Source organism: Ambystoma mexicanum, chromosome 4p (assembly GCF_040938575.1).
Source record: "Ambystoma mexicanum isolate Mex_15411 chromosome 4p, UKY_AmexF1_1, whole genome shotgun sequence".
Taxonomy (NCBI): Eukaryota; Metazoa; Chordata; class Amphibia; order Caudata; family Ambystomatidae; genus Ambystoma; species Ambystoma mexicanum.
Genome location: NC_090927.1, coordinates 131580550 through 131607751, shown reverse-complemented (window position 1 = coordinate 131607751; position 27202 = coordinate 131580550). Strand labels below are relative to the sequence as shown.

The 27202-nt window shown below is 44.9% G+C and overlaps 1 protein-coding gene across 7 annotated transcripts in view; it reads left to right on the top strand.

Annotated features, from left to right (window-relative positions):
* DTNB (dystrobrevin beta) overlaps positions 1 to 27202 on the top strand; it is a 1559893-nt gene that overhangs the window by 1498488 nt on the left and 34203 nt on the right. For all 7 annotated transcript variants that reach the window (XM_069605562.1, XM_069605560.1, XM_069605561.1 and 4 more), the window contains one exon: positions 18153 to 18188. Coding sequence is in view for 1 of the 7 variants with exons in the window: in XM_069605563.1 (XP_069461664.1) it covers positions 18153 to 18157 (5 nt within the window). In the remaining 6 variants the exon portion in view is untranslated. The remainder of the gene's footprint in view (positions 1 to 18152; positions 18189 to 27202) is intronic.

Sequence of the window (27202 nt, the reverse complement as noted above, 5' to 3'; positions counted from 1 at the left end):
GATACTTCCTCGGGAAAAGCTTCGCCTCCCAAAGTGAGAGCTCTCCACATCCAGCAGATGGTAACAAAGTTCCAGAATGCCCAACGTCTACCAGCCTTCAATTTTCTCAGGTTGCTCGGCCTCATGGCATCCTGCATTTTCCTAGTACCAGAGGCCAGGTTGAGAATGAGATCCCTTCAATGGGCACTCAGAACTCAGTGGTCCCAGTTCTCAGGGAATATGTCAGATCTTCTGCAAGTCCCGAGCGCAGTTGCTCAGGATCTTCTATGGTGGGCTTGCAACAACAACATTCTCAAGGGAGAATCTTTTTGGCAACCATGGCCGGAGATAACAGTAGTGACGGACGCCTCACTCACGGGGTGGGGAGCACACACCAACGATCTGACAATCAGCGGTCGTTGGTCTCCATCTGAGTCCAAACTTCACATCAACCTTTTGGAGCTGAGGGCAATCAGACTACCGCCGAAGGCCTTTCTGCCCGCTGTACAGGGAAAGAATGTCCAGATAATGACGGACAACACGGTGGGCATGTACTACCTCAACAAAAGAGGAGGAGTAGGGTCACTACCACTGTGCAGAGAGGCAATGCAGCTATGGTTCTGGGCAATAAGAGAAGGAATCTCTCTATCAGCAATTGACCTACCCGGAGAGAAGAACACGGCGGCAGACGCTCTGAGCAGACGGAGCACGGTCTCTCACGAGTGGGTGCTGGCTCAGGAAGTCCTTCTGGAGATCTTCGCCCTTTGGGGAACCCCTCAAGTGGATCTGTTCGCCACCGCGATCAACAGGAAGTGCGATCAGTACTGCTCAAGGGAATTTCCTCAAAGAGGAGCTCTGGGAGACGCATTCATAGTGGAGTGGAAGTTTCCACTGCTGTACACGTTTCCCCCAGTCCCTGTGATTCCTCAAGTAATCAGGAGGTTGAGAAAGTTCAGGAAAACCATGATCCTAATTGCTCCGGATTGGGCCAGTAGCACATGGTACCTGGACCTTCTAGACATGTCCATCTGCTCTCCAATACGTCTTCCACAAAGAGAGGATCTTCTCTCGCAAGAGGAAGGTCGGGTTCTCCATCCAGAGGTCAAGACACTCAACCTTCATGCATGGTTTCTGAGAGGTTGAGATACAAGGATTGGGATCTTCCGATGACGTAATGGAAGTCTTGCTTTCGGCCAGAAGGCCAGCAACAAAATCTTTGTACAGATGTCGCTGGAACAGGTTTAGTAACTGGTGCAAAGATAAGGATGTGGACCCTTTTCAATGTGGCACTCCAGTAGTGCTCTCTTTTCTATTACATCTAGCCAATCTGGGGCTCCAGATAGGAACAATAAAAGGATACCTTGCTGCGCTGTCCATTTTCAAGCGCACCTCGGAAGAGGTTTCATATTTCAAAATACCATTAATCATTCAATTCTTAAAAGGGCTTACTAACGTATACCCTCTAGTACCTTTTCATGTCCCAACTTGGGATTTAAATTTAGTACTAAAATGTTTGACTTGCATACCTTTTGAGCCTCTGCACTCCTGTCCATTGAGGCTTCTAACACTAAAATCTGTCCTTCTTGTGGCCCTATCATCAGCCCGCAGGGTTAGTGAACTTCAGGCTCTCTCATGCAAACCACCATATACTGTTTTTTATAAGGATAAGGTACTCCTTAAGGTTAAACCTTCCTTTTTACCAAAGGTAGTTTCGGACTTCCATTTGTTGCAAAAAATAATACTACCAATATTTTATCCTCCTCCTCATTTGGGCAAGGAAGAGGAGAGACTGCATAGACTAGATCCCAAGAGGGCTCTTCGTTTTTACATCTCAAGGATGTCTAAATTACGACAAGATGACCAACTGTTTATGGGTTATACTGGTCATGAACTGGGCTTATCAGTAACAAAACAGACCATATCCCGCTGGGTCATTTTGGCCATAATTGAATGCTACAGATTGGCGGGAAAAGATCCACCAGATGGGCTTCGAGCCCATTCTACAAGGGGAACGGCTACTTCTGCGGCTCTAAAGAGGGGAGTTCCGGCAGCATGTATTTGTTCAGCTGCAACTTGGAAAACAATGCATACTTTTATCAAGCATTACTGCTTGGATACTGCCTCCTCCAATGAGGGGTTATTTGCCAAGGCAGTTCTGCATTCTGTCCATGAAAACTGTAATTAGTACTCCCACCTCCAAAATTGCCACTGCTATGGGAGTCTATCATAAGATGAGGAATACGTGGGAGGACACAATCCATTCGATGAACAAGTTACTTACCAACTGTAACATTCTTTCGACTGGATGTTCCTCCCACGTATTCCTCATTGACCCTCCCATCCTACCCCGCAGTACAGTTTACGTTTTCTTACACTTTCCTCTCACGAAGAATGTATCTGTCATGGGGCACGCCTGGGTGTTCCTCCTATATGTTCATCGAAAAAACAGAACTGAAGCAACGGGCGCGGCTCGAGCTATTTATACCATCGGTGACGTCAACAGAGTACGGAGTCTGTTGAGAGACAACCGACGCCACGACCTCGAGCACAGCGCCCTCTGCCAAGAATATTTTTTTCCAAAGCAGCGAAGCTGGAGATAACCATTTACCATAAGATGAGGAATACGTGGGAGGAACATCCAGTCGAAAGAACGTTACAGTTGGTAAGTAACTTGTTCTTCTCCAGGAGACTGCTTCCCTTCTCCTGGTGTTTGGATGGTATTGCAAGCAAGGTTCTTTAGCAAAAGAATGCAATGTTCTTTGGCAAAAGCATGCCAGGGTGAATGACTCCCTTCCACGGTCTTGTGGTTCCAGCACACCTTTGCACCAGTCACTTTCAGAACCAGGAGAATGACTCTCTTCTCCTGGTATTAATTCACACACTTTAATATAGTTCACATCAAATCCAGGGGCAATGACCCCCTTCCCCTGGTATTGGCAAAGTCCCACATTCTAATGTAGTTCACATCAAAGCCAGGGAGAATGATTCCCTTCCCTTGGTATTGGCAAAGTCCCACATTCTAATATAGTTCACATCAAAGCCAGGGGCAATGACCCCCTTCCCCTGGCATCTCTTGGTCAAGAAGGCTTTCAATTTCTTCGACTTTCAGAACCAGGAGAATGACTCCTTTCTCCTGGTATTGGCAAAGACCCAAATCCTTCTCTGGGGCTCAGTGGACTTCTCCCTGCCACTGTGACGAGGAAGTTCTCCTCAGATGTTCAATGTGCTTATCTTGGGGTCTCAGACCCTTCTCTGGTGGGCAGTGGTCTTATTATTGCCACTGCAACTTGGAAGCTCTCCTCGGATGCACAATGCGCTTATGTTGGGGTCCCAGACTCTTCTCTGGTGGTCAGTGGTTTTATTGAAATTTCCAATTTCCATAATGTAACTAGCGCCTAGATACCCGAGGTCAGTGGTTTTATTGAAATTTCCTCTTTCCCTAATGTAACTAGCGCCTAAATACCTGAGAGTTCAGCACGCTGCTATAAATGCAAAAATAAATATTGCTGCTACAGAGATGAGGCATTTCTCCTCAGATGCTCAATGTACCCTTCCCAAAGGGCCAGCGGAGAGCCTCTTAAGCCTGCTTCATTTCCACACATCTGTGCGCTCCTGGTCTCTCGTACCTCACGTTACCTTCTTTGGGACTTTGATATGCCACTGGGTCTTCCTGGGTCTGGGACGCGTATCTCCAGCTCTTCGGGCTACTCTCCTTGGCTTCTGGAGCACTGCCGCGGCTCTGTGCTCTACTGGTCATAGAGCATCTCTCTTCCTGCTTTGTGTTTGGGTAGGCGCCAGCTGGTCCCACAGAGAACTCCCTCAGTGCTTTACCAGCGTCCTCCGCTCACTGGGATCCCTGGTCAGCTGACAGGGTTTGAAACTCCCGCTCTGGATGGTTTCCAGACCTTTTGCCTCTCCTGGCTGGGCTTGGCAAAGTTTTCAGTCCTTCTTCGCTTCCTATACAATGAGTCCAGTCCCGCCCTGGCGTACTGTCAAAGTCCATTGTTGTTCTTGATGGATGAATCTTCATGCATCCTTGGGGGCAACCTCGTATCAGTACTACCACATTTAGTAATCTTCATGTCTTCTGTGCTCTTCTTCGTCCTGGTACTTTCTGTCGGGGTTGTTTCTCCTACACTACAGAAATATTTGGGTCTACTCTGAAGGACGTTGTTTGACCTGGAAGGGGGTAGGGAAGGTTGGGGTGTGACATTGGTCATTGGGCTATACTCTAGGTAATCGTCCTTATCCCCAGAAGGGGAGGTCCTTCCGCATTAAACCTGCCCCAGGGGGGCTATTGGGTAGCGGCTGCATCTCCCTAGCCTCATGGGAAAGGGCTCCTCCTTGGGGAGAAGTGGCGAAACCTTGCGAATCGTCGCAATACCCAAAGCAAGTAATAATAAAGTGAATAACTCTTTGTCCTGGAAAGAAAGATAAAACCAGTGTCCCAAGCAGAAGAGTGGGACCTAAGAAAGAAAGAAATAGTGTGAAAAGCTGAAGACCAAAACGTTCTTTATGATAAAAATCAATCTGAACCAAGTAAAACCACATCTAAAAGGAAGAATACATGTAATAACATGAGAAAAGAATTGAATGAACTGATAAAAAGTGTTAGCAAGAACTGTTGCAAAAGCACATCTTTTTTTAGTTCACTAGGAACGTTTCACATATAAAATCAGCAAACACATTAAAACACAATTAAACATCACGGTAGAGGAAAAAAGAAGGCATATAAGAAAAAAGAAAACATATAACATGTAAGAACACCTAAACACGATTCAGATAATCACACATTACATTACTTTCCAACCCTGTTTAAGACTCTTTTTAAAAGCAAATACATAAAAACCTGCTGATCACTTCTCAAGAATAAATTCTATTACATGGTTAATACTAAATACATGATAAAAAAAAGAACTAAATTATGAGCAACATATAGTGACCTCCAGACTCTAATTTCAGAATCGCGAACCCAGACCAGATTTCTAGCCAAGCATTAAACTTCCTTTATGAGGCGAATTGCAGTCAGCAACCATTTAAAGGATTTGTCAGTAAAAATACCTTGCCAAACCTGCACTGGGTTAGCCTCCTTAAAGTGCTTCAAAAGGTGTGAAAAATGGGTTTGACGTTGCGTAATCAGTTCAGAACAAATAAGCAACAAGTGCTATGTTGTTTCAACCGAATTTGCCATTTTGCAAAATCTACAACACCTTTGGGTGCGATGAATTCCACCACAAGCACCCAAAATACAAATTCAGCCGAAGGCGTAGGGCCTGGCCACGCCAGTAGGGCCCAGGACATTTCCTCAAATAGTGCGGGGCGTGTTGTAGGGTCTGGCATCGAGCAATAGACCCAAAATTAAGTGGTACTTGCTAACAAGGTCAATCGTCTCGATCCAGTCGGATTCCCAGACTCTCTTTTTAACTTTTAGAGGGTACGTTAGGAGGAACTCCACTGAGCAATCAATATCCTTTAACATTTCTAGGCACTGTTGATGCCATACTAGGAGACCGACTGGAGACCTAGACGCTAAACCGCGTTTTAGGATCCCCCACATTGACCCCTCTTCCGCCAGGTAGATCTTTTGCAAGAAGCCTAGGTTTTTCCATTTAACCAACGCCTCCAGTGAAGTCAAACCCAGTTCGTACCTTAGAACTGGTACTGACACACATGCTGGCAACTTTAAACTTCTCCTCCAGAAGACACCTTCAAGCTTAGCCCATTGCCCTCTAAGAGAAAAGAATGACGTCTCAGCACCGTAAATCATCACCAGGACCACCTTCTTACAATAGAACTTGCACACAGAAATTACTGAGAAAAACCTGTATTTCTTGTTTAACCAAACTGCCTGTGCCGCCAGTGCCATAACCTTTTGTTTCTTTACATTGAACCGTCAGGATTTACTATCGTTCGCAAAAATAGGAAAGCCCAAACATAGAAAATGATCCACCTTCTCAAGAGGTTTACCACCAGCTGACCACTTTCTCCTGCCCTCCCTGGACCCTTTTGCATAGTGAGGATTTTCAATTTGGAACTGTTGTAAAAGCACAAATTGAGAAGACAAGTGCTGGAAGCACTGAGCTGGAGAAGGCAGTCATTCTCCTGTCCCTTTTATTTTGTTTGGAATAGTGATAGGGTCAGATAGTGTTCGTTTTGGGACGGTGGACAGATTCTTTTTGTATCTTGGTAAAGGCGACTGACAAGCACCATAGTTATCCCTGTAGGTAGGGAATAACCCATAACTATAGGGATAGTTAGATTTACACTTGTTATTTAATACATCTTGTTGAAAAATGGCCTTAAAGAGTCCATGTCCTCCTTCTGACCTGTCACATATGGTGTCAGAAGTGGGATGTAAGGTAGCTGAGAAAGGTTGGGGACCCATGCTGTTCACTAAGCTAAGTCCCAAGCCCCTATGAGAAGTTGGAAGGTTGTTTTTTTCTTCTGCCGAATACATAGGGTTTGATATACAAAGCATTGGGGAAATTGTAATACCCACCAGTGAAAGTTGCCAATTCCCAACGGGTTGACATTAGCCCTTCCCCAAGAAACTTATATTAAAGTCAGGGTTGGCTTGGAGAAATGGGCTGGATGTTATGGTGGGAATCATAGATATGGACTTTCGAGGAGATATTAAGGTACTCCTACACAATAGCTGGAATAATCCTTTTACTGTTAAGGAAGGAGAAAAGGTGTCACCAGGGATTCTTGAAAAAGCCTTGTTCCCTATTCCACAAGAGGTAGAAAACAATACTTAAACAGACAGGGGATCAAAGGGGGTTGGGGAAGCAGATCTCCCTAAAGATAACGCAATTCCCAAAGAAACAGAAAAGGTTGCCCCCCCTTGCCCGACCTAGCCTACGCCCAGAGAAACAACCCTGTGCTGATGGAGGCCTTTACAAGGGTAACTGCAGAAGAGGACGGATGCATTCAACATAGTCCCTTCTTCTTTAAAAAGTCTCTATTGTACCGGGGCGATACAACCCCAGACGGGGTGTGTCGAGCACAAAGTGATTCCTCTTGGTCATCCTCCCCTTCTTACTCTACGTTCTACTATTTCTCACCTGTCCCTTCGATCTCACACTCTCGCCTCCACCCTATGATGTTACAACACTACTGCTCCCTCCTCTGCATTGCTTATCCTTTGCAGTACTATCCATGCTATGTGGTAATACTGTAATAGTGGTAAGGGAACTATTATCAGTCTCCCCATTTGCATGTAAGAGGAACTGGGCCCTGGAAACCCCTGCCCAAGAACGGAAGACCCAGCCATAGGACAAAGTTCACTGTCTTTATTAACAATTCAATGACAGGGCTTGCAACATGAACACTGCAACATTCTCCAAGTGCTCTCGCTCTCCAGGCACCTGTCATCCAGTTTTGTCAACCCAGGAGGTCACAAAAATTAGGTTACATTCCAAAAACCTACCAGGGAAAGGGATTGGTTAATGAGGTTAACTATATATGCATTCAATAAGGGATTAGTGCGATTATTCGGCAAGCCATGTCTGGTGGCTCCTCCTGAAACCACCTCTATGTATTGCGAATACAAGGTTACAGGTTAGCATAAGGTGATTGGCCAGTGCAACATAGTGTAAGCTTAGCGTGGAAGGTGGTTAGGGATTGGACAGAAAGGGTCTTCTCAGCCTTGTGGTTTTGGACAGTTACCAGGTCAAGTGCAACTATTGAAGGTAGTGGGAACGACCCCGAAGGTGCTGCATGTTCCAAATAAGTTACCATCTCCAATCTCATAGGCTCTGAGACAGAACATTCGGCTTTGAACCTGTATTACTTTTGTATCCTCCTGCTTTTGGTTCGATGGGAACAGACACCTCAGTCTGGCTCGAATAAATAGGCTCTGTCTTGTAGGTTCAGATCACGTCTGTAGGGATTTTCGGCTTGTGTTCCCTGCAGGTGTCCCATCTCTTCTGTTAACTTGAAGTTTCCTTCTCTCAGTCTCTTGGCTAGGCTGTGCACGGTGTCCATGCTGGAAGTCTTGCCTACATGCTTCTGCAGGATCAGCCTGACAGCCTTTCTGTGTGTTCTTGAGTTCATCCTGTTTTTCCCATTCACTCCAATATACCTATGGCTTCAATCTTTATTCGCATAGCCATCCATGTCAGTTGCGGTTAAGCGTCAGCAAGCAGTTCATATGTATTCTCATGCATCTTGCAGTTTCCGTGTAGCAAAAGCTATACGTGTGTCAGTCCTCTAACTATCTGAGTCATAAGCATATTCTTTGTGTCTAAGAGAAATGCAGCCTAAGTGTCTGCGTAACATCATACTGGGATGTCTGTGCTTCATGTGTAACGTATCTATGTCGTAATGTCGAGGTTGCATTCAGTCAACTTGTTCAGTTGATGACAGCTGTTTCTCTTCAATACTGTCTCCAGGTATGGTCTGAACGATTGTCTTAGTGCGTAGCGCTTCTCACACCTGCGATACATCAGTAATGAGGAGGAAGGGCCCAGAAGCGATGTACATCTCTCGTTCCTCTGTCGCCGGGCTGAGAGTGGGATGGGTGTAACGAGGGCCACGTTTGGGTCTCCAGGCTTCACTACTCCCTCCTCTGCACTACTACACTATTGCTACCTTCTGTACTACTACTCCCTACTGCCCCCTCCTCCACGCTACAATTCCCTTCTGCACACTACTACTACTCCACCCTCCAAAGTACTACTGTACATGCCAAACTACTGAATCACCCTCCTTTTGTTCACTTCCAAACACCTCACATTCACCCCTTACACAATCTCACCTAATCACACTTGTTCATCTTACATGCTTACTCACACCACAATACTATTTGCACTCACTAACCCACACCTCACCGGCTCCAAAAATCGCCTTCACTGTCTTCTACACTGGCATTTCTTCTTGCAGTAGAGATACTACAAGTAGTGATGTGAGTACTACTATCACCATTGGTAGTATTACAGTTAATGCAGCCAGTAGTACAGTCAAGTCAGGTTCTACTACTCCTGTTATTGCCCTTATTCCTGCTGTGCGCAGTGGGGAAGCATTACTGTAGAACTCCACTTCTTGGTGGAAAGGAAAAGAAAATGCAGCGTTTTACTTTGCTCATTTGCTGATCCTGCAAAGCCAACTCGTGAAAAAGCTTCCTTGTGTGAGAGGAAACTACAAGGAAGCATAAAAAAACATACTGAAGGGTCCAAGTGCAAATCTCACCATTCCTCATATTCCTTGTTCCATAACAAGAAGTGAAACGGTTCTAGGGGAGAGGATAGAGATAAGGAATAACCAGAGTCTTCAGAACACCAGGTACAATTTCCCAACATTTCTTCTTCAGAACAGTGGGATCTGTTTAAAAAGCAGAGGTTGAATATTTTGCAAAATGCTGCAGTGTAGTCTTCGGCACGTATTCTAGAGCTAGGGGGCATCACTTATTCGACGGCATGCAAAGGCACTTCCGAAGCTAGCAGCCATATGCTGGAGTCCTTGGCCCCTGTTATGACAATGAAGGCCCAATGGAGCCTTGCGGCATAGAACATTGATGTTGACCCATCAACATTGTCCTGCGCAATTGAAAGAATTGTGGTCTTGGGGCGTCGACCAGCTCACACTGACATCATGCTGCAGAGATCTCATCTCACGGTCAGCGGGATGAGTCGTCCACCCAAACCTCAGAATGCTTAAACTCCATTCTGTGCTGCTGAGAAACTGAGATATAGGGAGAGGGACTTAGCTGAGGACATCTTGGAGGTTCTCATCTCTGCCAGGAGCTGTGCCGCCAAGGTCATCTATAGCTGTTGGTGGAGGAAATTCTTTTCATGGTGCAGGGAGCGTGATCTAGACATTTTGTCTTGCCCCACAACTACCGTCGTAAGGTTTCTGCTCTCTTACCCAGTAGGGCCTTCAGGTTGGCACAGATGAAGTTTAATTGGCTGCCATTTCGGTCTTCAACAGGTCACTACATCACAATCATGATGGTTATACAGTTTTTGAGAGATTTAGTCAATATATTTCCTCCACACTAGTCTGCGGTTCTGGCGTCGGATCTAAACATTGTTCTTACATTTTTTTTTTGAGGCCCTCTATTCTTGTTCTTTGGGATTGACTCTGAAAATGTTTTCTTGTTGGCCATTACTTAGACGGAGTGGGTAAGCAAGCTTCAGGCATTGTCTTGAAAGCCTATTGGTAAAGTGTTCTCTAAAGCAATGGCAACCCTTCAAATTAGTCCTTTGTTTCACTCAAAGGTGCTCTCCCATCCTACCCCAAATGTACAGAGCTCGTCCAATTTTCCAGGATGTTTTCACGTATCCCTCAACTGCTGGAAAAAATTGAGAATTGATGTCACACGGTGTAGTGTGTTCTATTTGTAGTATCGATGGCATTACTTCACGAACTATGGCGATGGACGCAATCGATGGTGAGCCACATTATGCCTCTGCTGTGAACGGTTTCCAGTGATTGCTGCCTCTGTAAAATCAATATCTAAAATGAGGTATCTGTGGGAGGAGAATCCATCAGAAAGTAGATCACCAGTAATAGTAATTTTACCATAAATGAAAATATTGTTTTTTAGCTGTAAGACCCTTTTCAGATTAAGTAACACAATAGTAAAGCTCTTCAGAGTAGAATACCGCCCTGTTGCCTCTGGTCTGAGCACATTAACACAGCAGTGCAGGCAGCAGCAACAAGGGGAAGACACCAGCCTATTAGTTACTCCTTGTTTTATTTGTTTCATTTTATTCAGATGACACTGCCTGGGATTTATCATGTACCGCTGACCTTTTTATAGTCTTTGGGCGAATTGAGTGTAGCAAACTTGGCTTTTCTAGAGCAAGCTTTTCTGCTGTCATTGGGACGCTCTTTAAGAAGCACATCTTTGAATAATCTACATGTTTTCTATAAAATATCATGGAATATTGTATCCACCACAAATAAACAAACTGGCTATTTAACTCTTTTGTTCTGCTCTGATCGACTGCACCATTTCTCCTACTTTTTCTTTCCCCTTTCCCTTCGGGAGCAAATTCTATAACCATTTATTAGAGTGGTACATATGGAACTATGGATGGGTGCCTATTATCTACAGAGATATATTTTACCGGGGTTCCAAGTGACATCTGTAGACAGCAGATGCGAAGATCAAATTGTCTATGATGTCACTGCGAACCTAGAGATGAAAGACAACCTGTAGTTGAAAAGTGAAATGATTAGCCTGTGTTCTGTATGACCCCACTGCACCATTGTTCTGTAATGTTTTCTATAGTTTTGTTGTGTATGGACACATTTCACGCCTCTTTCAACCCTTTTTCTGTAACTTATGGACCAGTATTGCAGGGGATGTAGAGAAGAGGCATGAGGGACTTTTATAGAACCTCAAAAATACAAAGAGCCTCATTACGAGTTTGGCAGTGTGACGGTAAAGTTTGGGAGAGAATGGGGTAAAGTGAAGGAAATACCTTAATCTCGTGCTGGAGGTTATGCCTCTACTGTACCTCCAACAAATGGAGTGCTGAACACTGAGCTGGGCACAGTATCCCTGAAGATGGGCTAGGAACCATATTCCTTGGAGCAGGAAGAAGTGAACCAGGCACTACCCTGCAAGTTGGATTTTGAACAGCGAAGCTGGGCCCTATACCACCTTCATTGGGGCAAAGAAGAGAGTTGAGTCCTATATCCGTGTGACTGTAATTTCTGGAAAAAAACGAACTGGTCACTATGTCCATGAGAATGTGATTGGAGTAAAAATGTAGGCTGGACACTATGGGCCTCATTACACGGAAGGTGGTAATGGTTAACGGTCACCGTTAATGGTAACGGTGACCGTTAACCATTACTGCCTTACTACGAGGTCCCTTAGCGGGTTGGTGCTTTAACGCCTGCTTTTTGCAGGCGTTAAAAACCAACCCGCTAAGGGACCTTGGTGCTAATTACGGCACCGCAAAATTGCAGTGCCATAATTAGCACCTTCCCCATTCCCATTATGCCCTATGGGGCAAAAATGGGAATGGGGAAGGGCAGTGGTGGAAGGGGGAATTACCGCCCCGCCAACCTTGGAATGGGGCGGTAATTCCCCTTTCCACCAAGGCAGTGCCGGTATTTTACCGGCATGGACCAAGGTGCTAATAGCTAATAGCACCTTGGTCCTCCGCCTTCCGTGTAATGAGGCCCTATGTCCCTAAAACACTATTTAGAGTAGAGATCATGAGGAATGCCAGTAACCCTATTAGTGAGGGAAATCTGGAACATTATAGTTTATCCCATCCAGACACATTTTGTGTAGACTGTTGGAAGATCATTTATTCTTGTAGATAAACACCCCCAGTTTTCATTAGTTTTGATCCCCACCCCCTCCTAATCCAAGTGGAATTGATATGCCTACTAGGTATCATTTCTCCTGGACAAGGAGAAGACCTAAAATCCACTGAGAGCCACAACCCTTGTAGGCTAAGTGCCCATACACTTTGATTGCCCCTTCCTGACACCTTATGTTTAGATAGTGTGATGAATGCTACAGACTCCTCACTAAATCCCTGCCTAAACTCTCCTCCCTGGTGGCCTTACCTTGGGGGTGGTGTTCTGCAGGACTATCACCTGGGAGGAGAAAGGGCCAAGCGGAATGAGAGCACTCCGTGGGGTGAGACACAGTATTTGTATTCCTCCAAGGAAGACATCTCCATACCACTGTCTGTAATGGATTGCTGGTGTAGTAACAATCTTTTTGTTCCACAACCTAAACATCTAAATATGGGTAAAAGCAATCATAAATCCTTAGGCACTGGAAGAAATAAAACCCCATCCAAAACCTAAAGACTGATGGAGCCAAAACCTCTCCTGACTCTCAAAGTTACAGTGAAATAAAATCTGCAAATAATAATGAGTTAAATTCCAAAGAACGTTATTCCTCTTTACAATTAAATCTGGTGACTGATCCTTATGATATTTCTATAAATAATATTACTGGGGACAGAAGTGGGTTTAAGAATGAAAAACAAGCCAGAAGAACTAACTTTGCCATTAAGTACTTCAAGTCCATAATTCTCTAAGTACTGGGACGAAGAAGAGGGCTTAAGAGGAACAATGTTGCAGGAGTGGTCAGATTGTTAATTCAAATGACCCACACCTGAGTGAGACTGAGAGGCTTTGAAGGCCCCCTCAGGCGGAGGCCAGGAGAGAGCAGAACAAGCAGGAAGAGCAGTGTGAGTCGTGGATGCAGCTGATGCATAATGCGGAGGAGGGAGAAGGTGCTGGGACCACTGTTAGGCAGAAAACAGGTCCTGGGAGGGTCTGTGCCTCCAGAAGCCTGAAGTACAGCGGCTGCATGTGGTAAGCGTGCAGGAGGGAAGCTTTCCTTCCAAGAGGTTGTCTCTGTTGGCTTGTGTGTTCCAGAGATCCTCTGGAGCAAGTAAAGCTCTTTTTCCAAGTGGTGTGGGTGACGGCAGAGCAGGATAAGCATTCTGCCGGGTCGCAGGGAGCCACAAAAGCAGAACGCCTGCAAGCAGCGAGGGAATTGGACGCGCACGCCTTACCCTGTGAGTTCCTAAAGCTGGTAGTGACTCCAGAGCGCTTCGATCCAGGTCACATGCTCAAGACAGGTGTGTGTCTAGTGGCAAACACTCGCGTATGAGTGGAATTGATTTTGCAAGTGAATTTGAATACCGAACTATCAGAAAGCCACAAAAGCAATATTTGTTAACACCAAATGGCTATAAATTTAAGCGTGTGAGTTTGTTGAGTACCCAGCAACCCGATGGAGCAAGATTATTAAAAGCTACTACATACAACCATTGCCTAAGCCAAGAGAAACTAAAACCCAGGCAATTCAAATCCAACAGATATTGCCAAAGACAGAAGGGGCATAATGAAAGGTGCAATGGTTGTGAAGCTTGTTGCCCATGTTTTAAGAAGCATATAACAACTGCTGGTATAAACTTACATTGCCAAAGCCAGCGAGGAAGTAGAATAAGATCCTGCCCTTGTCTGTATTTGGTTACTTATGCAGTAGGGAAACAAGAGTGGCAAGAAGGCTGTCCTTCTGGGAAAGGTTATTCAGAAGGAGAGGAGCATCATTTGCAGAGGAGTATTAAAGAGCACCAATATGGATCTTGTTTTCCCTCACGAGTTGCTAAAGGTTTTAATGTTGCAAGATAATGAATATTGTGAAGTTGTTGTCAAGTTGATCCTCCCTACAGAAGCACTTGCTGTTTGTGAAACTCTGTTCAAACAGGGTTGTATGCCCGAGTGGCAAACCTTTGAAGTAGTAGGCCTGGCATGGTAGTAAACCAGGTGTGATGGAGGTAGTTGGCCTGGTATTGGAGTAAACCAGGTGTGACGGAAGTAGTGGGCCTGGCATGGGCGTAAACCAGGTGTGATGGAGGTAGTTAGCCTGGCATGGGAGTAAACCAGGTGTGTTGGAAGAGTAGGCCTGGCATGGGCGTAAACCAGGTGTGATGGAGGTAGTAGGCCTGGCATGGGTGTAGACCAGGTGCGATGGAGGTAGTAGGCCTGGCATGGGAGTAAACCAGGTGTGATGGAAGAGGTAGGCCTGGCATGGGCGTAAACCAGGTGGGAAGGAGGTAGTAGGCCTGGCATGGGTGTAGACCAGGTGTGATGGAGGTAGTAGGCCTGGCATGGGAGTAAACCAGGTGTGGTGGAGGTATTAGGTGTGGCATGGGAGTAAACCAGGTAGAATCTGATGAAGTGCTATAAAGTGGTGATGACAAAGACAATTGGTGTTGCTTATGGTGCTGAAGAAAGAACTGTATAACACTGCTGTAGAAGAGTTCTATTTCTCCAGAAATATTCAGTTGTGGCAAAGCATCCTGACAAAGACAATTAGCATTACTATTAATGAACTGAGAAAATATTCTTTATGTAAAGAGGATAATACAGAAACGTACTCTTGCTCAAGGAAGAGAAAGAACCTTCTATTGTCTTTGTTGAATCACTGGAGTGTTGGAACTTTCTTTTGTCAAGTTGGAGTTATAAAGAACTATATTGGACATTTGTTACAAACCAGGATTTCCTTGTTTCTTTTCCAACTGTGGAACAGAATCCTGCTTGAATCTGGGAAAGGGGAATTCACCCAAATTAGGAGAGACTGTTGTCATATTTCAGATTCAGTTGCTATATTTGTGTTGCATTTAAAGTGCCATGCATTACCTTACTGAATTACTGTATGTGTAAGTGTGAGGGACAGATATCCTTTTGGTGGAGTGGTTCCTTTAGTTTAATTTAGGGATGGGAATCCTCGTCAGGGTAGGGATAGTGACGTGTTTATCCAACCATTTAATTTAATAAAATGGCATATTTTGAAAAACCTTCACAAATGTGTCTGCCTCACATTTCTGACCCCTCACAATAGGAACACCCTTTTGTTAACGATAAACCCCTCAATCCCATAGGTGCTTTTCCTGATCACCCGCCTAATTGGAGTAGAGGGGTTGGGAGGCACACTTGCAATCATTCCTTGTAGTCAGGAGAAAGGCTTCGGATCCACTGGGAGAGTTGCAACCCTAGTAGTCTAAATACCATGACAAAGTCCCCTGCCTTGTTATGAAGGCAGAGGACTGTTATATTTGGTGTTCTACAGACACTCTCCTCAAGCAGGGACACTTGACAGATACACACTGCCCCCTTCAGTCATGGCAAGTCCTAGTTGTCTAGAGTCTTCCAAATCTACCAGTCCACTAGGGCAGGTTTGTCCCAGATGCCCTACCCCTGCACCAATCCCTAGTGAGACCCTGCAGGGCAATTATAAAGCATCCCCTCGCAATTGAAAGATCCTGCTTCTCTTTAAACAAACCTCCAGCTCCAGTGTAGGCAAAGGTGCCTTTCACTAGATACTGTTGGGGTGCATTGCAACATTGTTAAATTTAACATTGTTATCCCTTCGTCCGGAACATCTGGGGAGTCATTGCAGTATTTTGGTAAGCCAGAGAGTTCCACTGACACAATGTTCAAATCTCATGGCCGTATGGCCAAGGATTTGATTATAGAGAAAATAAAGTTACCAAAGCATTCGCTATTGGCCGATACTTTTATGCTGAGAATACAATCTTAGTCTTTCTGAGCATACAGGCAATTAAGTCGACTAATTAGTGTATGAAGCATACCCAGTCTTTCCAATATTGAAACCACACATTGCAAAAGCAAGAGATCGCAGCACAGCGCAGGGGAGGGCTGCAGGCAAATTACTGGTTGACAAGATGGCAGACAGACCTGCTGTAGACCTGGTCACACCCCTATTCCTAAAGCAGACCCAGGTACGCTAAGGACAACAATTAATCCCACCTATACCACAGTTTCCGAACAAAATCGCTTTGGGGAAGAGGGAGAACAGCACAAAAGCACTGAGCCCTATTTGCACAGTGAGGTAGTTGAAGTAGCTGAAGGTGTTAAGAGAGAGAAGCTGGAGCGGGCGATTGAAGGAGAAGACTGGAGTTGAGAGGCATTTGGCAGGGAAAGAAGATAGAAGGAAGAAGAGACTAGAGTGACAGAGGGAGCTGGACAGACCTGGGAGAAGAGGGGAAGAGAAGACAGGTGAATGAATAATTAATGGGAAGACTTTGGAGAACAGCAGTGGTATTTAAGGGCACATGGTGTTAATATGTGGTGGAAGTGGCGGCAGTATTGATGTGAAGGAGGTGATAACAGCGGGTGGTAGAACTGATGGTGTCATTGAAGGGAAGGACACTGAAACAGGTGACCGAAGTGAAGCCACTACTGAAAGGAAGTGGTTACAGGAGAAGGAAAATTAGACACTAAGAAGATGTTTGAGGAATGCCTGGAAGGACAGTACAAGAGTCATGAAAACCATAGTTGGAGTTGCTGTGGATAGCCTAGTTTTGGGCTATTTAGAGGTAAGATGTGGATTGAGTAGGAGACTGGGGAAAATGGATCTGAAGCCCAGACCCAGTGAGAAGACGATAAAGGTAAAAACTGCTTAGAGCAGGGTTTTGCAAACTTTAGCTCTCCAGCTGTCTTGTACTACAGTTCCTGTGATCCCTCACCATTGGCTATGCTGGCAAGAGTGCTGAACATAGTTGTAGAGCAAAACATCTGAATAGCCAAGAATTACAGACCCCTGGCTTCGAGGAAGAGTACAAGAGTTTGCAGAAGGAGGTGGGAGAGGTTTGGAGGTGGAAGAAGAAACTAATAAAGAGAAAGAACCCACAAGAGGAACATTGAAGAAGGGGTTGGTCAACCAGCATAGTTAGGTTCCAGAAGGTCAGGCAGGCACAGCCATGCACAGTGTGGGAGAAGGTACTAGAGAAGGACAAGGAGGCTATTGATCGTAGGAATAGATTAGAGATGTCAGGGTACTCTCACTCACTTTCCTAATAGTTCTCCAAGAAGCCTGCTTCACTTCCCCCACCTGTTGGAAGAGCTACTCGACTGGGGCTAGTCCTTGGTTTTTCAGGATCTCTGAAAACACTGAATGTAGTTCCAACAAGCTAAGGGTGCAGGTTCCTTAATTCTGCAAAGGCAGAAGCCACCCAGACCAACACTTTTAAGGTCCTTTTAAGGACCCAGGATGCCAGTAGAAACACTAGTAACTAAGTGACCAGGGAGTTCTCACCAATACTGAGAAGTTTAAGGTTTGGATTGGATTTCTTTTCTTTGTTTAAGAAACAGTTGAGACTTTCTAGTAGAAGGTCTGTCCTGGAATATCACCCATTATGTACTAGTCGTATTTGAATTTCATAAATCCTTTAAATATAACACACTGTCTTGGCGTTTTTATTGATTTCCTTCATGGGTATGTTTAAGCACCCAGACACTTTATAGTTTATACCACCTTGACACCTTCTGTTTACACTGGTGCAATATAACCATACATCATATGCCTTGTGTCTCATGTTCTGCTAGTGCAACACACACTCCACCATCCATTGCACACAGCACCCCATTCAACTGCACACCTCAACGCCAGACACCACTTACATCCCCTACTCACACTCATTCATGCCTGGCCATGTAGACTCTTCCTGAATCTCTCACCCACCAATGACAATACACAAAAACCACTGTCTCATCCACAGGGCTGCATCTAGCAGTCAGGACAATCTGACATGAAGCACTGTAGGAAGAATGCTCAAATGTGATATTTTTTCTCAGTGACCAGTCAATGTAGATTTTGACAGCAGTTCAGATGCATCTATGAATTTAAGAACTCTGTGTTGTTTTTCCCTTTGTTTCAGGTTAGATGAAAGTACGTTGAATGGATGGTAATTCAAGTGAGTATGAAAAGCTTCCTAATTGTTATTATGTGCCAGGGTGCCCGGCTCTGGGGTTTAGTTGTGGAATTAGCTATCCAAGCACACCTCTGCCCAAAGCACACAGACTTTCTTGGTATCAATCATGCGCTTGTGTTTGAAGTCTAAGTGGTTGCCCTTGTCCTTGGGGGATCTCAGTTGCACAAGTTCTTGGAACAAGCAGAATATGTGTTCACTGTTCTCTTGCTTGAAGTTAGGAAAGCAGTTGTAATGACTCAAATGGTGGAGAGAATAGAGAAAGGAATAAGGAGCTTGCAGATTGGCCTTAATATCGGTTACTCCACCATTGCTATTGCAACCGCGGTGCCTGGCCACGGCCGGATTATTAGATTTATTAAATGTGCAAGCTGGTTGGTGGAAAGCAAAAGAAAAGGCTGTCTTTTACTTTGCCCTTCAGCATTTGATGGGAGTCGGGTGACTTGTAGAGCACCCCAAACATAATTGCTGGTTGACAGAAAGATAGCTTTTTAAGTTTTGGCTAATAGAGGCTGGGCTTGCTACAGGTAGACCAAGTATATGCGGGAAGCCACTTTTTTTCTGGTGTTTGTGGAGTGATACTTAAATGCAGTAGCTTGACCAGTGCCCATTATTGATCTAAATTCATGTCACACTTACGGTGATTTAAACCCACCATTTTATACCAGCAAAATAATGGCTACTATTTACCAATCCGAGTGTAGTAAAAAACCCTTGTGCAAGAGTTTCTTCAGCTATTTTAATTTTAAGCAATACAGCACAAATTCCTTTATTCTTTTTTTTACTGATGCCTGTTAGACAGGGAGTTTGGCAAATGTCCAGCCCCAGCAGGGACACAGCTATGGTGGAAGTGGCTCTCAATTCGAGCAGAGTTATTTTCCACCTGCTTGATTTAGAATAAAACTTCTGTTTGTTCCCTACTTCCGACCTTCGCTCACCTTGAGTTATTGGTTCACGAGGAGCTAGCTTATGCCCACGATGGGGTTTGTGGGCCCAGCAATACAAAATGTAACGCATGTGTTTTTGGTCAATGCGCTTTGTATGAGAACATCAATCCTTCATCCTCTTCAATAGATGATATCGCAGTTTGTCATTTGCGCCCTATTTTAAGCACACACCACTAATAAGATTGGCTCAGGTTAGCATTGTTTTTTTTAAAAACAATTTTTATTGATTTTCACAACAAACTACAAACATTCATCAAACCAGCAATGTACTTTATCAGTCTAAAACATCTGATACTTAACATTTAGGCTCTGCTGTTTACTAATAACCTCCCCCCCAACTCGAGCCTACTCCACCTCGCATTCTGCTGCTCCTTTATTTCGAGGCATTTCTGTAACCTCCTCCTCAGCAGAGTCATTCTCGCTGAGGTCATTCTGGGTGGCCTCATATAATGTGGCTACCATATGTCTCCAGGCCATCAGGGATCCTGCTTCCTCCCCCCAACCCTCTGTTGCCCGCTTCTTGCCATACTGCCGTTTCGGCTTCAGTCCATTTCTGCAGGTTCCCCCACCATACCTCTTCTTTGGGTCTGTGGCTTGCCTTCCATCCCATGGCAATTCTCTGTTTGGCAAGTATGTATGCCAGGTCCTTCAGCTTGCTTACATGCTTCAATTGTCACGGCCTAGGGAACCCCCCCCACCATGCATGCTTATACTGATTCTACATTTATCTTGACCCCTTTTTCCATTAGCCGATGGGCTATCTCTCCCCAGAACTTCCCAATTTCTGGACATGCCCAAAACATGTGTGTCATTCCTGCATTTACCTCTCCACATTTGGGGCATGTTTGTCGTTACGCTTTCTCAAATCTAGCTATTAGTTGGGGGGTTAAATATGCTCTGTGAGTTACATACAGCTGTATCTGCTGCAGCCTTGCATTTCTGGACACCTTTTTATGGTACCCTTGGGCCCTTTCCCATAGGCTCTCACTCATGGGCTCCCCACCCTCTTCTTCCCAGTCCTAACCTTAGTTGGGTCACTCCTTTCCGTATCTTGGATATCAAGAGCTCATAAATTCTAGAAGTCTCATGCCCTCCGTCTGCCATGTCATACATCATTTCTATGGCTCCATCGGGTTGTCCTTCTAGTATTATTTCTGACCATGTCTTATTGATTTGCCATACCATTCTGGCATAAGTGATCTATTGCCCCACTTGTAGACCAGTCTCCTCTGCCAGCACCCCGAATTCTTTTATCTTCCCCTCTTGCCATATGTCTCCCACTGTTGCAATCCCCACTGATTCCCATCGCCCTCGGATCATTCTCAATTGTTCAGACCCTGCAGCGAATGCCACTAGCGGCACTTGCGGGGAACATGGGGCTGGGTTCTCAATACCCTGACATGCCTTTTCGCCATATCTTCCATCCCAGCTCCAACATCCCCGGGCGCCCTTTCACTAGGTTAGCATTGTTGGTGACTTTTCCAGCATATTTGAACACTGGGTTGACCTGCTTCCTCATTGAAGGCTTCTTTGATGGGGCCACTTTAGCTGTTATCTCCTTTTCAGAGGTTTCCCTCAGTGGGATTTCAGTTGAGCATTTACTCCCCTCCACCATGACCTCTTGGAAGACCGTCTTTATGGTTGTGGTCACCACTGCCAATAGAGTGAATGAATTGCAAGCCGTATCCTCTATGGAACCACACACCATTGTCCGTATAGTTTCAGAGTTAAGGGCAGTTCTTTCATTCATCCTTAAAGTATTTGTAGGAGTTCCATTTGAACCAGGAAATCCTTGGACTTGCTTTAGCACAATTCTCCAGCAGAAGCAGCTTGGCATAACCTGATGCTGCAAGGACTTCCAGATGGCGGTTGGGCCTTCTGTATGTCTAGAAGTAGGAATCTATTTTGCACTGCTGCTGCCAGATGGACTGTGTGCTGTATTTGTTAGGCCTCGGCTTTGCATGGTGGTGCTGTTCCCAGGTGACGTCATGCACTTTGCATGCAGATCCAGGGCAGCGCTGTAGCTCTTGATAGGCATGTGTCCATCACAGACATCTGTGATAAGCAGAACTCTGTTTGCTCCAAGCCTGTTGGCATCTCCGGTCTTTCAACCCAGTAATGATGTTACTCTGTCCTGGTAACTTGGGAAGATGGTACAGCAGATGTAAGACTGTAAGATAATACCTTCTGCTGATCCATGTACCCTTATTGTATCGCACTGGCTCCCCCACAGCTACCGGGCACCCACAGTGTCATCACATTTGTGCCTGGCACGAAACCCAGGGAACTAGCACCTAGGCTGCAATATCTGTGACAGGACGTGCCACTACCTGGGGATGTGGAATTCTGCGACTGCAGCTTTCCAGTCAAGGAGCGACATGAGCAGGGCTCCCCAAAAGTCGGGAAGGAGGGAGAGCAACAGTGTAAGGCTGGTACATAGATCACAGATGGTGATAATTACATTTTTGACACACCCGAGCTCTTTGCCCCAGCCTTACATGAAGGTTCCTTTAAATCATGGCTGCATCGACAGGAGAATATCTTTAGCCCCTCTCACAAATATAGTTTATGCCATTTTAGGAGGAAGCTGTCAAAGGTAAGTAGCCCCCTCATTACTGAACCCACCCCAACTGTTGATGCATTGCAGTCTCTCGCCAGCTCGGGTAGGGGGAATTCCAGGGGGGAGGCCGGGGGGGATAAGGGTTCTGAGGCCGTCATGCCACATGACTTTTGCAGCAGGATGGAATTTGTGTTCACCCCATAATATAGGGCAGTGTTCTTCAAACTGTGGGGCTGCCCCCCCCCACCCTCCGGGAGTGCAGTGATTGATTTTAATAGAAAATATAAGCAGAAATTACATCTAGGGAGGCCCAGTAGTAATATTATTATTTTGTTTTTAATTACATTTTTTATTGGTTAAACAGAAACAAATTGTCAACCTTTAACAACACAAACATAAATTATTGCTGCTCATCATATTGAATTAGTCTCTGTGTCTTTGTCAATTTCGAGACCAAGTCGCAGAATTCACCACCTTCCCTTATTGCTGTAAAAATCTGTTCCACCAGTTTCAGGACGTCTAGCGCCTGGCCAATTTTGTCAACTGTCATTAATCGTTCCCACCACTCCTCCTCTATGTTACAATCCAGTGGAACCGATGAATTTCTCAGATACCGGCTTCTTACACTTTGGAGTTTCGGGCTTGAGAGAGTCAGATGCCTAGTTGACTCGATTATATATGGGTTTTTACAAAAGCGGCATATGGAGTCCTGTTCATTTGTGAGGACTTCCCTTGATGGTAATAAATTGAGTCTACACCGCATGAAAAGATCACGGTAGTAGGGTGAGGGAAATCCTTTCATATAAGGGGGTCGGTAATTCAATGCTTTTCTTTCCCAAATGTAATTGTGGCAGTATCTGGTATCTTTAACGTGTCTGTTTCAAACCAATCCCTTTTCTTTAATCGTTTCTTTGCCTTATCTAGGTTTGCTTTAAGAGTTTTCTATTTTGATGTTATTGTGGAGAAGTAAATCAGAACATTTTTGCTTCCGTGCACTTAGAAATTTGTCACCCTTCACATTCAGTGAGGTTTTCAAGATCTCAAAAGGAACTGCAGGGCTGTCTATTAGGCATTTGCGATATAGGGAGAGTGATTTCCAGAGGACTATCGAAGCCATTGATTGGAGTCTCAACTCATGTCTAATTGTTGCTATTTTCAGACAGGGAGTCAAAGAATTTTCCGCCAGAAGTGGGCCTCTAGTTTCCCCCAAGATTCCCAAGTTAGATTTAGGAGAGTCTCAGCTCCATGTGTCAAGATGGCTATTACCTTTTGATTGAAGAAGGTGATAATTGGGATCATGGAGTATGCTCCGTATTTTTGATGGAGAGCTTTCCCCTGATTGGTTAGTTTAATTAATCTTTCCTTCAAGAAACTGAGTTGAGCTTGCTCATTGATGTTTTTATTTATCTTGACCCCCAGGTAGATTGTGTTGTCCACTACTTTTAAGGCCTGATTTTCCAGTGACCAGGTAAAGGGGATCATTTTCCTAGTACCTGGGGTCGATTGCATTATCATGATCATCGATTTATCTATATTTTCATTTTATTTTCGTCCAGATAATTCTTATATTCCAAAATTCTTCTCTGTAGTCCTATTGCCGTTTGATCGATGAAAACTACATCATGCGCATATAGGACCCAAGATAGCTCAGATCCTTCCACTTTGGGTGGGAAAGCTCTTATGTTTCCTTGAGATATTTGCATATCCGCCATATATAATACAAATAAGAAGGGGGCTAAGGCACAACCCTGCTTAATACCTTTGGAGGTCGCAATCTTCTCTTTTGTTCCTCCTCACGTCGATACAATTATTTGAATTGTTGTATCTGTGTAGAGCTCTTCAATAGCTTGCAGCAAATCCTCAGGGCAATGCCACGTTTTTAATTTTGCCCATAATCGATCTCTGCAAACAGTGTCAAAAGCCTGTTCAAGGTCTATGAAACCTAGGTACATGGTCCCTTTTGATTCTAGGGCTCTTAGTTTCAACAGATTTAGCAAGAAGAGGTTCAGGGAGGTACCCACCCCCGTTGTGAAAGCCGTCTGACGGTTGTCCAGGATCCCGGCTTTAATAGCCCACTTTTTTAGGTCTCTAAACAAGATCTATGAAAATATCTTCCTGATGGAATCCAAGAGGGCTATTGGTCTGTAGTTCTTGGGATTCATACAATCCCCCTTTTTAAAGATGGGGACTATCAGGGCTTCCTTCCAGGATGATGGAATTGCTCTGGTTTGATTAATCTGTTGAAATAAGGCCAAGATAAAATCAGCCCATGCTTTTCCGTTTTCTTTTAGAATCCCATTTGAGATACCATCCGGCCCGGCTGCCCTGGAAGAGCTTAGCTGTTTGAGTGTTGATGTTATATCTTTCTTGTCGATATTTATTATCAAAGGTGCAGATTTATGGCTTTTTTGGGGCGATTTTGAGGCCGACTCGTCTCAGAAGAGTGCCTTAAATGGTTCACCTAGGCTTCCTTTGACACTTGAATCGTGATTACGCCGGTTGAACATCTTCTACCTTATTTATGATTTCCCAGAGTGATCGTGCATTGCCAGTCGTAATTGCTGCTAACATTTGTTCCGCATCCCCCTGTGCTCTCCAGATCTTAGATGATTTTAACCAATTTTTGTATCGTTGTTTACTCAGTCTTAACAGGTTAATTTATTCGGCAGATTTCTTTGGCGACTTCTTCTTTAATCGGCACGATATTCTCTTCTCCTCTTTACTACTTCCCTGCTATATGCATGTTTTCTTCCAATTGTGGTGCTTTTATTGATGTCTCTCTTCACTTCAAATTCTTTTAACATCCATCTGTATTCTGTCGCATTTTTATTATTTCTGATGTTATTAGCCAATTTGTTCACTAATTTCGGAATGTTCGGATCCGGTTCCATCCCCATGATATTTCCATTGGGCATTTTTTAGGTTGGGTCTGCACCTTAGAACTCCATAATAGTTCTGTGTCTAATAGTGTGTGGTCACTGGTAATTTGTTTCTTTACAGTCAGTGATTTAATCCACCCTTGTGTATTTCTGGAGACAAAACAATAGCCTAAGCACGTGCTCTTGAGGCTGCAGAACCAGGTTTCTGCTCCTGGTATGTCTTCCCCTGTCTGCCAATTTAACATAATCATATCCCGGATATTCATTTCAGTGATCCATCTATTTTCCAGTATTCCTAGATCTGATCTTGATTTCAGGCTTCCCTTTTCGTCCAGTAGCTTTAGGTTCAAGTCTGCAAATTAAGATCAGTTGTTTTGGATCTTCATACATGTATGTGTCCACGGGTCCCATAATGGCTGCTATGTATTTCTCTATGTCACATTCTTGAATACTCTGATATGTGTTAATTAGGAGCATTCTGGTTTCCAGTTTTCCTTTGTTTTTGACCAGTTTTAAGACTTGAACATATGGATTTGGGGTTTGATGATCTAGTATCTGCAAATCACAGTCATCTTTAATTAAGGTCAGAAGGCCAGCTCTAGGTCTTCCCAATGGGCCTTTTAGGGCTGGATTAATGCATACTTGGTATCCCTCACAGAGGGGGCCAATTCTTATCCAGGATTCCTGTATACATATAATCTCAAATTCCAACAAGAATTCAGATTCCCCAAGTACAGATGTCCAAAACCCCTGATATTCCATGAGGCCAACAAGGATTTTCGTACTTGTTCCTCCTTTTGCCTCTATTGCTTCTTTTTTTCGATTCTAATTTTTGGACTTCCTGTTATCTTTGCCCCTATGGTCTGTTTGACTTCAGTTGGTCCGAGTTGCTTCAACTGTGCTTTTGAGTTGTCCACTGCAATATTTTTACTCAAGGGGGGGCTCGACATTTAAAAATTTGAATACCACTGGTATAGATTGAGATACCAGACAGCCGGGTTTTTTCATCAAACCCATCCCGGTTTTTGTGTAAAGGGAGGCTCGGTAACAATTATAAAGTAAGTGTAAAATAACATACACACAGAAGTTTGCCATGGCTGGCTGGGCACACGCATTGGCCGATTGTGCCAGAGGGACGGTTTGAGCAGGGGTGAACTGGGAGCCAAAAGAGGCCCTGGAAATACTTTTCAAAGTGGCCCCATATTACGCATTTTCAGCAAGCCCAACCCTTTTCCTATGGGAAAATGTGGAAATACCACACAAAAGAGGCCCAGGGTGCAGAGGCCTACTGGGAAATCTCCAGAGTTCCCTATAGTCCAGTCCACCCCTGGGTTTGAAAGGGGGATGCAGGTTTGGGGTGTGGGCTGTGGGGGGTAGTCCTTCTTTTATGTTGTTGACTGTCCGGCTCACGCTCCCCATAAGGACCCTAACCTTCTAGTGGTTGAGCTTATGGTATGAAGGTGAAAAGGACATGAGTAGCATTATTACCACACCGTCAGTGTTCCCGCGCTCTCAGCTCGTTTGCTTATGTGGAATCAGAACCCTCTCAGGCTGCCATACCAGCAAACACGCTACTGGTGTATAAGAACTGGGGGTGCCCAGCACGATGAAGCTGCACTGAGGTGGGAAAAGACCTAGGTAGGTTGTAGATTGTGCACGTGGCAAAGTTGGGTATTTTCAGCGTATCAAGTGAGTAGATGGGGAGACGACGGAGTCAGGCTAGAACAGTAGTCCAGTCTATGGAGATCCAGGATGGAGATGAGGCTTTTGATAGAGTGGTGAGTGAGGTGTGGGTGAATTCTTCTAATGTTTCGAAGGTCTATACTGGCCAAATTGGCAATAATTTAGTTTGAATTCACTGTCGGAGGACCCCAGAACTATGAGCCTGGGGTGATGTCGCGAGGAGTTCAGGAGTAAAGGCGATGGGTGATGAGACAGTGAGGTTTACATTGGGGGCCGGGAGAAAGATGGCTTATGGGTTGGAGTTAAGCCTCAGACAGCACAGTGCCACCCATTGTTGGAGGGTGGAGAGGCAGTTGCCGTGCGCTCAGAGGTATTGGGGGAGAAGGAGGGAACGGAGGGGCTCTGTGTATCCTCAGCAAACCTTCCCATACCACATCCAATGTAAAGTGTGCACAGGTGGTTTGCTGCTGTGCCATTGAATTGTGTGCCATTAAATGTTGTTAGACCAACAGTAAAAACGACAGCATTTATAATCTGGAGTGATTCAGCATGAAGTTCTAGTGCAGATTCGGACACCGGATGGCCACCATATCCTTCGTTTTTTAAAGAGAAATAAACTTTTAAAAAACAAACGCTCCTGGTGTGCCGACAGCACATACAAGATTGCGTGTGCCGCTCTTCCGGTTCCAGCCGCCTGGCAGCCAGTGCTCCCCAGCACCCCATTCATTGGCTGGGGCAGACAGCAAGTCAGACGGCACACCCCTGTGAGTGCTTGAGATATACCAGGAGCAAGTCTTTTCATTTTGTTTCTGTCTAGCCCCAGTCACTCACTGATTGGCTGGGGCAGGACTGGAGCACTTCCTGGTGGTGCTGTGGGGCAGTGGTGAATTCAAACAGGTAAGTGAGGCCCTTTGTTGCCCACTAGCTCTT